Raw genomic sequence first — 13,998 nt, forward strand, 5'->3', positions numbered from 1 at the left:
GACTTATTCATACTCCTGAAGTTATTTTAGTGACTAAATAAGAATTACATTGTTCCCTCAGAGGGAAAGTACTCAGAATTCCAAGGAAAGGCAAAAAATGTAATTTATATCAGGAAGAAATGTACCTGTCTAAATTATTAGGGGTGCAAACCATTTTGCAAAGGGAAGAGTAAATGTAAATCACCTTTAAAAATCATTTTTAGATCCTCTGTCCTTAAAATGACACATCACATAGTCTGTGGAGGACAGATATGGTGGTGGGAACGATATCTCAATGTACAATGTTAGAATAAAATGGTTCCATTCTTATTGTGTTCTATATTAAATGGGGTACTGAGAAATTCAAAAATTTTTAGTTCAAAACAGAAACAGAATCATGATAGAACTATTCTAATTAGTTTACCATGCTCTCTTGGAGGCACAGTATGATATAGGACTAAAAAGCAGAAACCTGAAATCAGCATATTTGGATTTAAGTCCTGGTTCTGCCATGTTGTAGCTGGGTATCTGTGCAAGCTACTGCCTGACTCTTCATTTCCCCTTCTGTAAAATGAGGATAATATTAGTCCCTACCTTATAGGGTTGTTGTGAGAATTAAATATGTAAAATGCTTAGAATAGTTCCTGGCATATATTATAGTAAGTACCATATAACAACTATCATTACCTCAACTTGCAGGAGAACATGTTTTTAGAATATTTTAAATTTGGATATCGCAACTTAATAGAGGAGTGATAAAATTTTAAAAAGGAAGGACACCAATACATAAACTCTTTAAACAACCAGAAGTATCCCAGTGAAATCTTGATCCAAAATCATAAAATGTACTTTGTTGACAATGTAAAAGAGAACACACATGTGCCAAATCAATACACTGAAACAGTACTTTGACAGCCTCAATTAGTCGTAACTGTAAATGGTTTAGAATGCATATTTCTTTACTCCACATTAGCACAAGGAAGAAAGAGTAAAAAGCTGGAGGATTAAAAAAAAACATTTTCTATGACTCAGTTTGTAATTAATTTCTGACTACTTATATATAGTTCTAAATGAGAAAACTGATGTTTTTCAATACAGCTCAGAAAGTACAAGTGAACCCAATTGTGCTGTACTGACTAGAGCAAGAAATAATACTAATTAATTTTTCAAAATATCTTCAGGAAGGAGTTAACTGAACTGAATCATTTAGTTAAACAATCACTATTTTAAAGCAACTTAGTTAATACAACTTTACTCTATATAAATTCCTGACCCATTGGAGCATATAGTTGATTAGCAGTCAATATAGGAGCTCCACAGAAGTGTTCATGAGTCTGTGGTAACACTACTTCTTTCTTAATAAAAGTAGAGAAATCTTAATTAGCTTAAAACCTAGTTTATAAAAGTTGGTTACTTGAAAGGATAAACAAGATTGATAGACCACTAGCAAGATTAACAAAGGAAAAAAAGAGTGAAGACCCAAATAAGCACAATAAAAAATGTAAAAGATGACATTACAAGAGATTCCACAGAAATGAAAATGATCTTCACACTATTACAAGCACCTCTATGCACACAAAATAGACGATCTAGAGGAAATGGATAAATTGGAACAAAGGCTTTAAAAAATCTTAGGGTTTATGCGTGTATGTGGGGGCGGGGGGGGAGGGTAGAGTTTACTATGAAAGTATCATTTTTGTTTTCAGCTGATCCCTGTATATATAAAGCCATTATTTGGAGTAATAAGTATGTATGTGGAAATGGAAACACACAACCTGCCTAGACTGAACCAGGAAGAAACTGAAATTCTGAACAGACCAATAACGATTTCTGAAATTGAATCAATAATAAAAAACCCACCAACTAAAAAAAGCCCTTGACCAGATGGATTCACAGCCAAATTCTACCAGATGTACAAAGAAGAGCTGGTACTAATCCTACTAAAACTATTCTAAAAAAGCAATCTAGAAAGAGGGCCTCATCCCTAGCTTATTCTACAAGGGAAACATCATTGTAATACCAAAACCTGGTAGAGACACAACAACAACAACAAAACTACAGGCCAATATCCCTGATGAACACAGATACAAAAATCTTCAACAAAACACTAGCAAACTGAATCCAGCTGCACATCAAAAAGTTAATTCACCACAATCAAGTAGGCTTTATTTCTGGGATGCAAGACTTGTTCAACATACGCAAATCAATAAATGTGATTCACCACATAACAAAAAAAATACGATCATCTCAATAGATGCAGAAAAAGTTGTGATAAAATCCAACATCTCTTCATGATAAAAACCTTCACCAAACTAGGTATTGAAGGAACATACCTCAAAGTAATAAAGAGCCCTGTATGACAAACCTACAACCAACATCATACCAAATGGGCAAAAGTTGGAAGCATTCCCCTTAATGCAGTAAGACAAGGATGCCCAATGTCACCATTCCAATTTAACATAGTACTAGAAATCCTAGTCAGAACAATCAGGTAAGAGAAAGAAATAAAAGGCCTCCAAATAGGAAAAGAAATAATCAAACGATCTCTTTTCACTTATGATTCTATACCTAGAAAACCCTGAAGACTCTGTCAAAAGGCTCCTGGAGCTGATAAACAACTTTGGTAAAGGTTCAGGATTTAAATCAATGTACAAAAATCAATAGCATTTCTATACACCAGTAATGTTCAAGCTGAGAGCCAAATCAAGAATGCAATCCCATTTATAACGGTCACAAAAAGAGTAAAATACCTAGGAATGCATCTAAGTTAGTTTAAAATTTTTACAAGGAGAACTAGAAAACACTGCTGAAAGAAATCAAAGATGACACAAATGGAATAACATCCCATGCTCATGGACTGGTAGAATCAGTATAGTTAAAATAGTCATACTACCCAAAGCAATTTATAGATTCAACACTATTCCTATGAAACTACAATGTCATTTTTCACAGAATTAGCAAAAAGCATTCTAAAATTCCTATGGAACCAAAAAATGCCCCAAATAGCCAAAGCAATCCTAAGCAAAAAGAACAAAGTTGGCAACATCACATTACCCCAAATCAAACTATACTACAGGCTACAGTAACCGAAACAGCATGGTACTGGTAAAAAAAACCCACACACAATGGTACAGAATAGAGTCCAGAAATAAAGACACACACCTACAGCCATCTAATCTACACAAAGTTGATAAAAATAAGCCATAGGGAAAAGACTCCCTATTCCATTAATGGTGCTGGGATAACTGGCTATCCATATGCAGAAGAATGAAACTGGACCCCTACCTACTGCCATACAAAAATTAATAAGGTGGATTAAAGATGTAAATGTAAGACCTCAAACTATGAAAATCCTAGAAGAAAACCTAGGAAATAACCTTCTCGACATTGGCCTTGGGAAAGAATTTACGACTAATCCCCAAAAGCAACTGCAACAAAAACAAACATTGACAATGGGACCTAACTAAACTAAAGAGTTTCTGCAAATCTAGAGAAACTATCACAATCTACAGAATGGGAAAAAATATTTGCAAACTATGCATCTGACAAAGCCCTAATATCCAGAGTTTAAATGGAACTTAAATTAACAAGCAAAAACAACCCCATTAAAAATGGGCAAAGGACATGAACAGACACTTCTCAGAAAAAGACATACGTGTGGCCAACAAACATATGAAAAAATGCTGACTGTTAATCATCAGAGAAATGCAAGTCAAAACCACAATGACACCACTGTGGAAAGAAGTTTGGAGATTTTTCAAAGAATTTAAGAGTTTAACTACCATTCAAACTAGCAATCCTATTGCTGGGCATATACCCAAAGAAAAATAAATCATTCTATCAAAAAGACACATATACCCATATGTTCACTGCAGCACGGTTTGCAATAGCAAAGACATGGAACCAACCCAGGTGCCCATCAACAGTGGACTGGATAAAGAAAATGTGGTATTTATATGCCATGGAATACTATGTAGCCACAAAAAGAATGAAATCACGTCCTTTGCAGCAACATGGATGTAGCAGGCGGCCAGTATCCTACATGAACTAATGCAGAAAACCAAATACCGTGTTCTCATTTATAAGTGGAAGCTAAACATTGAGTACATGTAGACATAAAGATGGGAACAGACACTGGGAAATACAAGAGGGGGGAGGCACAGGTTAAAAAGCACCTGTTAGGTACTGTGCTTACTTCCTGGATGAAAGTTGCAATCATACTCCAAACACCAGCATCACACAATGTATCTTAGTAACAAACTTGTACATGTACCCTTAGAATCTAAAATAAAAGTTGAAAATAAGAGAGAAACAACTAGATTGGGTTTTTGAACTTAAAAAAAAATTAGTTTCAATAATATTTGGTAATAAATCTGATAATGCCATAAGACTGTTAAGTTTCATTTGACTGTTTATACTAAAAATAAAGCCATACTTTGGACTGATTACAATATATCTTAAAATGAAGTGAATAAAAACATTTAGTTTCAAGAGAAAAACAAGCAAGTTAAAAAAAAAATTTAGGATCACCATTAAAAATCTTATCTGTTCTTAAATGCTAGGCACTTTAAGCAGTGAAGGCCACTCCCTTAAAATAAATCTTGAGAGTTACTTGGTATGGGGCAAGAGTATAAAAATACACCACTTGCAGTCCTAAGTTACATTTATGGAGAGACTTGGGCAAAGTTATTCTGGAGCTATCATCGAAACTGCTTGGCTTAGGGGAAGCACTCTGATGAACAAGAGAATATTTCTGAAGGTTGTAAAAAAAACAAGTGTGAAACACATGGCTCATCTGTATTGTAAGTGTTAGGGTCTGCCAAAGATTCCTGGCATACGTACATACCAGGCCAAATAAAGATTTTATGTATACTGGGGTTAGTTCAATACAAAAATGATACTTTTACAGTAAAACCACACACACAAACCCTAAGAACTTTTTTAAGCCTTTCTTTCAATTCATCTACAAGTAGAATGGGATCAACTAATGATATATGCCACACAGTACATATCATAGTAGGAAATAACAAATTAGAATTTTCTTCCACTATGTAGTATAAAAATGGATATAAAGTAAATCATGGCCCTATTCAAAGGTGTTTTTAATAATGAGGGTCCAAAAAGTAGAAGAACGTATATCAAAGACTAACATGTAGTAGTTTTTAACAAATGCCAATTTCTACACTAACTGGATACGTTATACTGACTATAAAAGCATATAATTGGTTATTTTTAATACAATATTTTGAGAAACTGCAGCCTAAATTGTATGCTTAAAATTTTTTTCTTTTTTTTTTTTTTTTGAGATGGAGTCTCGCTCTGTCGCCCAGGCTGGAGTGCAGTGGCGCAATCTTGGCTCACTGCAAGCTCCACCTCCCGGGCTGATGTCATTCTCCTGCCTCAGCTTCCCGAGTAGCTGGGACTACAGGCGCCCGCCACCACGCCCGGTTAATTTTTTGTATTTTTAGTAGAGACGGGGTTTCACCGTGTTAGCCAGGATGGTCTCGATCTCCTGACCTCGTGATCCGCCTGCCTCGGCCTCCCAAAGTGCTGGGATTACAGGCGTGAGCCACCGTGCCCAACCGTATGCTTAAATTTTATTCATGTAAGAAAAATTTCTGATGTCCAACAAAAGATTCAACTGGGAATGGCAGTGATGGTATAATTAATAGAAAAATCAGATGTCAGTCACTGCCTGGGGTCATCTTCTAGTGCAGTAAGGCCAAAGGGCACTGCAATTGCTATTAAACTGTAAGAGGGAGGAAAAAACGGACAAATTTCGCAGCCTAGTCCATCAAAATCATTACTTTGTAGTTGATATATCTTTTTTCTTTTGATGAAAGAAGTCCCTCATAGTTTGGATACAGAGAAATTGCCCAGAAAAACATTATATACTTAAAGCTCCAAAGATCTTAAACTTTGTATGTATTCAGAAAAGCACCTAAAAATGTTACTGGGTAAGCAACCACAATATATTAGAGATACAACAGAATTTTATTTGGGTTTGTCCTTTGAGCTTCATTCAAAACCTATTTCAAAATATAAAACAGGTAAAATGAAAAAATGAAGATTAGAGATAATTGGGACCGGAGAAAATAAACCAAAGGGCACTAAAAACTCAAGTGTCTTAATACATATTTAAATGGTCAAAGTATATTACATACATAGGAGATTAGAGAGCAGCAAGATGAAACTGGGTAAAATCTGGGCAGAGATCTGGTATCTAAGAAAGTGGGGAATACTGTTTTTATAACAAAAATAAACTACCCTTGTGGAACTGAAAGCAAACTTCTGTGTGCATTTTTTAGTTAATCTCTGCAGTTTTTATAACATTTACAAGAAAGTGGGCAGCTATCATTTTATGTAAATCAATGTTTAACATGCTGACACTCTGCAGTTAAGTTTAAATAGCCTGGTCAAACGTAGATAGAGTTGTGTATGTGGTTTGGGGAATTACACTCTTCATAGTCATACCCATAAACCTATTTTCTATTTAACAAGATGTATACACACAGTGTGTGCTAGATAGCACCAACAATTAGTCTCTCCTATCAAAAGAACCACATAGGTCAGTTGCAGTGGCTCACACCCGTAATCCCAGCACTTTGGGAGGCCACGTTGGGAGGATCACTTAAGGCCAGGAGTTAGACCCCAGCCTGGGAAACATAGCAAGACCCCTTTGTCTCTACAAAAAATTAAAACAAAAATTAAAAAAAAATCAGCTGGGCATGGTAGTGTACATCTGTAGCCCTATCGGGTGGGAAGATGGCTTGAGTCTAGGAGTTCAAGGCCACAGTGAGCCATGTTCATGCCACTGCACTCCAGCCTGGGTGACAAGAGTTAGACTCTGTCTCTAAAATAATAATCATCATCATAATCATAAAAGGAACCACACGGTTTCCATTCTCTCTCAGTACTGCCATCTCTTATCTGGAGGACTGCCATATTCATTTAATTGGTCTCTCCATGTAAGATTAGTCTTTGTAAAATACAAATCTGATCATGTCTCTGCCCTTATTTTTCATCTATCTAATTCCTACTCAGCTTATAGATTTCAAATTCAATGTTACTTCTTCCTTGACTTCCAAGACAGAATTAGGTGACCTTCCTCTTGTTCCTGCGGCCCTATGCCCTCTATGGTGTGCCATGCTATTCTGTGACTGACTCTGCAACCTAACTACCAGATAAACTACTTGAATACAGGCACTATTTTATTCATTTTATACCTAGTGACTGCCTTGTTGGTGCATATTTGCTGAATAAAAGTGCTAATTTCACAATAAATACTAAGCATATGTGTTATTAGATCACCACCACCTTCACAGAACTTGCAATTTCAACCACAGCAGAATTCCAAACTTTTTTCACAGGAAAATTTTTTAATGCTGAGATCAGTGTTAATTATACAACTTGTTATATAAACAGGGATATGAAACTCTAACTTATAACTAGTTTCAGGTTTCTTTCTTTTTTTTTTTTTTTTTTCAAGACGGAGTCTTGCTCTGTCGCCAAACTGGAGTGCAGTGGTGTGATCTCGGCTCACTGCAACCTCTGCCTCCCGGGTTCAAGCGATTCTCCTGCCTCAGCCTCCTGAGTAGCTGGGACTACAGGTGACACCACCACGCTCAGCTAATTTTTGTGTTTTTAGTAGAGACAGGGTTTCACCATGTTAGCCAGGATGATCTCGATCTCTTGACCTCGTGATCCGCCTGCCTCGGTCTCCCAAAGTGCTGGGATTACAGGCATGAGCCACTGCGCCCGGCCCAGGTTTCTTCTTTGCTTGAAAACCAAAACAAAACCCATCTAGTTCTTCCTTGAGGTTTTTTTTTTTTTTCCCCACCCCTCCCTTGAAGATCTGTCATAAAACACAGATCTCCAAGTAAAAGGTGTGCTTTTAAAAGGCAAACAGAAAAACGGACATGTAAATATGTATGATACAGAAACATTTCCAACCCTAGGGAATAGTTCTGAGGCTGAAAAAAGGAGTAAGAATAATAAAGTTGCTGCATGTTGTGTAAGTTTCATTATTACATAATTTCCTTTCTTTGTATATAGTCTGGCTGTACTGAATTCAGTGTGTGTAAGAAGAACTGGTGGATAAACAAACAATATGACATATTCATGAAAAAAATTTCCCATTTTTATTGGGCAGTAACATTATGCTAGTCAAGCATACATATACTGAACTGACTACACTGTTACATCTGCTTACTCATATCTTCAAAGTAAAATGATAAATTTTTATAAGCTACAGAGACAAACAATTGCTTTCAGATATTTACATTACCTTCCAGGTTCATTCCAGCCTGAAGACATTTTCGATAGCGGCATGCTGGGCAGTTTTTTCTTCGAATTTTATCGATGATGCAATCATTCCTTCCAGCACATAGGTAATTGTGCTGTCCTATATGGAATAAAAGGCACTATTAAAGTTTCACAGGTCTTCAAATATATTTTATATGCAGAGCCTCTGTCTGTTTTTGTTTCCGGTGGAATATAACCAAGGCACCCACAGGTATTGCCTTGAGGGAATGTTCTTGCCTACATTGCCATTATGAGGTCGAGAGGTCAAAAACAACACAAAGAGTTTCCCTTTTTCTATTCAACAAACTGAAAACAGTGCAATAAAAAACCTTACTGCAGATTCACATATTAAAAAAAAGTACACAAATCATCAGCGAACCACTTAATAAATTTTTACAAACCAAGAACCTTTATGTAATCAGCTCTCAGATCAAGAAACAAAACAGTACCCCAACAGGCCCCCTTTCTGCCCAATTCCAGCCAGTACCCACCAAGGGTAACTACTTTTTTGATAAACTGTGTTTTACACAGTTTGATAGATTGTGGTTTTTTTATTTTTATTTTTATTTTTTTGAGATGGAGTCTCGCTCTGTCGCCCAGGCTGGGAGTGTAGTAGTATAGTGGCATGATCTCAGCTCACTGCAACCCCTGCCTCCCAGGTTCAAGCAATTCTCCTGCCTCAGACTCCCGAGTAGCTGGGATTACAGGTGCACGCCACCACGCCTGGCTAATTTTTGTATTTTTAGTAGAGACAGGGTTTCACTATGTTGGCCAGGATTGTCTCGGATCTCAGGACCTCGTGATCCACTCGCCTCGGCCTCCCAATGTGCTGGGATTACAGGCATGAGCCACCACACCCGGCCAATAGATTGTGTTTTAAACAAATAACAGTTTGGGGTAGATGGTTAACTGTATCAGGTTCAATTCTTTGTAAAGAATAGGCCACAAAATTGACCACTGGACTATAATTCACCTTTGTTCAGAGCTGCTCTCCAATGCCATATATCTGTACCAGCTGTTTCAATTTCGTTTTGTACTCTGTAAGTTTCCTAGCTTCTTTACTTGGACACAAAATGGAAGCACTAACCCAATTCTATCCCCTATAAATCAAAAGTACGATCAACAGATACATCCATTGTTGAAGTGGTTATAATACAAAAAAGTTATACCCTATAAGGAATCTCTAAATCATTGTCCTACAGTTACTGGAAGAAAAAAAAAATCACCCACTGCTAAAAATGAAAAATTCCAAAGTTTTGTTTATATCCAACTGAAATGTCAGGATGTGCACATTATGCCAGTATTGATTTCTTTATCCCAGGTATGTCTTGTGCACAGCTAAGACTCTGAGCTATAGGATCAGAGGCACTGTACCTTCGTAAGTTAAAAATAGCCCTTTGTGGTTATTAGCATGAAGTTGGACAAGTCTATCTATGTGTTCCTTATCTATAAAATGAGGAGTTTTAACTAAGTTAGTATTCACTATTTCATAACACATGGCCACGTACAACTAATAGTCATTTCCTGTCAATCCATTCATTCATTCCTTGACTCATTTATTTATTTATTTTTAGACAAGTTCTTGCTATGTTGCCTAGGCTGGAGTACAGTGGTGTGTCATAGCTCATTGCAGCCTGAATCTCCTGCTTTAGCTTCCTGAGTAGCTGAGACTACAGGCGCAATGCCTGGATAATTTTTTTTTTTTTTTCCTGTAGAGACGGGGTCTTGTTATATTGCTCAGGTTGCTCTCAAACTCCAGGCCTCAAGCAATCCTCCCATCTTGGCCTCCCAAATTGCTGGCATAATAGGTGTGAGCCACAGTGCCCAGCCCATTTTCCTGTCAACCCTTCTGATAAGACAATGAGATATCTTATTTTGGAGTTCCTGTGTCTTCTACTACTTGGTAAATTCCCTTTCTAACTAATAGAAAGATGAGTTTTCAAGTCAGCTGAAATTTTGTGACATTGTTTTGTTTACATGGTATTTATTTTTGTGGTTAAAATCTATTTTTGTCAAGTAATTCTGGTTTTCTATTTATGGTAGGTGTGGTAGCCAGCCTCCCAAGATGGCCCCAGTGATCTCTGCCTCCTTGAATGCATGGTCTTATGTAGTCCCTTTCCGTCCTTTACCAGGATTGGTCTGTGTGGCCAATAAAATATGGCAGAAGTGATGGCATGTTACATGTGAAATCAGATAATAAAAGACAATAGTTCTGCTGCATTGATCACATACTCTCTTGGATCATTTGTTATGGGGGATGTAAATTATAACGCTGCTCATGTTACTCCACAGAGACCACAAGGATGCCAGCTTTAGCTAGTGTAGTAGTAGTCCCACCTATTGATTAGAGTCAAAAGTAAAGCCCACCCCTGCCTAGTGTAAAGCTCTGAATAAAGTGCAACAACTTGCTGATAACCATGTTATACTATGCCAATTTTGAGGGATAATCTATAATTCTAGCAGGTATTAAGAATGGAGTGCTAAGTGTAAGATATTTTCAATTCACAATGGGTTTATCTGGAGGCCACCCCATTGTAAGTCGAGGAGCCATACTGAATGCGTATCACTTTCCCACCATCATAAAAGTTGAAAAATCGTTAAGTCAGGGACTGTCCATATTATTATTATCACTGCATTTATATTGTGGAAATACTTAAGCAGTTAAGAAAGTGAGGACACGAAGACGCTTCTGTCTTTTGCATATGTGTTAAATAACATCCACTTTATTAGGAGCAATGCACAAAGCAGGGCTGGGCTTTACTTTTGACTCTAATCAATAGGTGGGACTACTACACTGGCCAAAGCTGCCATCCCTGTAATCTTTGTGGTGTAATAAGAGTAATTTTATAATTTGCTAATGTATTAAAAAGTAAAACAAAAGAAAATGACTCATCTAACTCTCATGGATATGCAAACACAACATGAGACAAATAATAATAATCCTCATACAGTGAATGAATAATTATGTTTCTTTAAAAAGTTAATATAATCAGAGCTTTAGGCCACACTGCTTTCAAACTGCTTTAAAAATAACTAAATTATATGACTATTTTTTTCCAAGAGGAGTCACTGGTAGTATTAGGACATTTTAGACTCTCTTCTAATAAGTTTGCTATGGAATTAATTTCTCATTCTTTAGGGAGATAATGCTGTTGCCCTGTCAACAGTCTGAATCTATAACAAAGTAAGATTTGTGTTAATACAACATTTTTATATATATAAATATATATAAATATATAAATATATATAAATATATATATAAATATATATAAATAAATATATATAAATATATATATAAATATATAAATATATATAAATATATATAAAAATATATAAATATATATAAATATATATATAATATATATAAATATATACATATATAAATATAAATATATATAAATATATAAATGTATTAACACAAATCTTACTTTATATATATAAATATATATATAGATTTGTGTTAATACAACTTTTTTATTTTTATATATATATATATATATATATATATATATATATATATATAGTGGAATCACTTTCTCTAAAATACCTTTCCCGACCTCCTCAGGCCGAGTTTTTCTCTCCCTCCTCTGTATTATAATCTCTGTACCTTGTCATTGTTAACTCTTCTTTCACTTTAGTGGAGTGTGACTTCCCAGAGGGTAAGGATCAGGTCTTACTGGTATTTATACCACTTAGCACAGTGCCCTGGCTTAACAGAAAAAAAAAAATGAATAAGAAATGAAATGAAAATCTTTTTTTTTTTTTTTTCCTCTCACAGTTCTCACTGTGACTCATTTTTGCCAGGCCAGTATAGTTGGTGACTTTGAAACCTATTAGCTTATGGAAGTTAAAGCCCATGTTTCTAATACAATGAACATTGTTATGCCCAAACTTAACATCATCATTTCATATGATAGCACTTTCTTATAGTGTTACCTTATGCTCCCTGACCAAACTCCCAGACATCAACTTATACTTTTCTATTTTATTCTAGATCTTTTTGTGTTGTTTTAAATACTTTCCTGCCCACTAGAGGACCTAGGAGCCACCCTCCTCCCCCCTCTTAACTGATATTTAGCCTTCATGGGCTTTGCATATAATGGAAATTTCAAAATCCACCCTGAGAAATGAAAACCAAGTAGAGGAAAAATAAACTCTTCAAAACACACACTACCTTCCACTGCTCTTTTGAAGAAAACTTTACAGCTTCCACAAGTTAAGACTCCATAATGACATCCTGAAGCTTCATCAGAGCACACCAGGCAGAGTTTGGGAGGTGGTCCTGTTGTTGCTGTTGAGGAGCTGGATGGAGGAGAGCTTACATCTGGTCTCATGCTGGGGCTAAAGAAGGGAAAGAATAGTGTTATGATTTAACTGTCAAAGGAATATCAAAATGCAGTTCTCTTAGCCTCTCACTTCATAGTCAGAATGCTCACACTGAACTCTGGCTTCAAGTGCTAGCAGGCACTAAAATATCCTATCTAAATATATTCAAATCATGTTATATTCTTCTTTAAACAAAACTAAGAATGAGGTCATTTCTTTTGAAGTGTCTCCAAAATAGAATGGTGTGGTTCTGGTTCACTTCGTTTTTTTTTTTTTAGATGCTTAGGATTTATTTTTATAATCACCTTTATTAAGATGTCACATACAGTAACATTTACTGTTTTCTAAGTCTATAATTTATGATTTTTGTTAAATGAATATTCATGTAACTACTATCACAATCAGGAAAGAGGATATTTCCATCATCCCAAAAAGATGCCTCCTATGCCTTTAACTGTTTAGGACATAATTTTTTTCCTAATTTTAAGATCTTATACAGGCATCTTTTAAAATTCAATCAAGTGTCGTTACAATTCTACCCATGTTTCCTACTACAGTAAAAATTTTTTTACAATCTTAAAGTTTTTGTCCCATGTCCCTAATTTCTAATGTCATCTTGGCTGAAACCACAATTTCATATGACTCAGAGAAGACTGATCCAGAAACATTTTCTATAACCTTCCTGTCTGGATTGCAGTAAGATTGGACAAAGCACTAGGCTTTCAAAAGTGAGTTCCATTCTGCCCACTCCACTCTATGACTATTTGGCTTGAAGAAGAAGACAGAAATGTGAATCTGCTTCTCTTACTAGGTCTCTAACATTTTTCATTGTCTCACCACAAAGAGTGCAGGTCTAGTGATTACTAGGTGTTTAAAAGATAATTTGTTGTTTTAAAAATTTTCAATCTCAAAAAAAATTTGCAAGAATTGTACAATGGATATATACTTTTTACCAATATTCACCAATTCTTAGCATTTTGCCACATTTAATCATAAAGATGTATTTTTATAAACCAATGAAACAGTGATCTTTTTATTACTGGAGGAAAAATTAATTATTGCATTTCATATTACATGATACAATGGTTTTCAATGTTGTATCTTCCTGAGGAATTTTCCTCTTACGTGCTGACTTTAGAACCAAAACTGTATTATGCAGCTAAAATGATTTTGTAGCCTTCTGCTTATAATTAGAGACTGCCCATTCCATTTTTGGATGTGTTCTTAAGCAAATCTTCAAAAACATGGATGCTGGCAACCTGTTGATTCTGGAATTCTACATATTAAAGTCCATTTTGCTTATCATCTCTACAAGTTCATAAACATCCTAGTACCTCTCTCCAAACTTTTCTTAATTTGCCTTTTCTCTAAAAAAGATGGCACTTAGAA

At 35.6% G+C, this 13,998-nt stretch overlaps 1 protein-coding gene across 2 annotated transcripts in view; it reads right to left on the reverse strand.

Annotated features, from left to right (window-relative positions):
• NR3C1 (nuclear receptor subfamily 3 group C member 1) overlaps nt 1-13,998 on the reverse strand; it is a 121,078-nt gene that overhangs the window by 23,426 nt on the left and 83,654 nt on the right. Inside the window, exons 2-3 of one of the 2 annotated variants that reach the window (XM_054487712.2) lie at nt 12,458-12,624; nt 8,267-8,383 (exon numbers count right to left, since the gene is read on the reverse strand). In XM_054487712.2, coding sequence (XP_054343687.1) covers nt 8,267-8,383; nt 12,458-12,624 — 284 coding nt within the window. Of the gene's footprint in view, nt 1-8,266; nt 8,384-12,454; nt 12,625-13,998 lie in introns of both variants that reach the window. The other variant, XM_054487706.2, reaches the window with a different exon arrangement.

The sequence above is a fragment of the Pongo pygmaeus genome, chromosome 4 (genome assembly GCF_028885625.2).
Source record: "Pongo pygmaeus isolate AG05252 chromosome 4, NHGRI_mPonPyg2-v2.0_pri, whole genome shotgun sequence".
Lineage (NCBI taxonomy): Eukaryota > Metazoa > Chordata > Mammalia > Primates > Hominidae > Pongo > Pongo pygmaeus.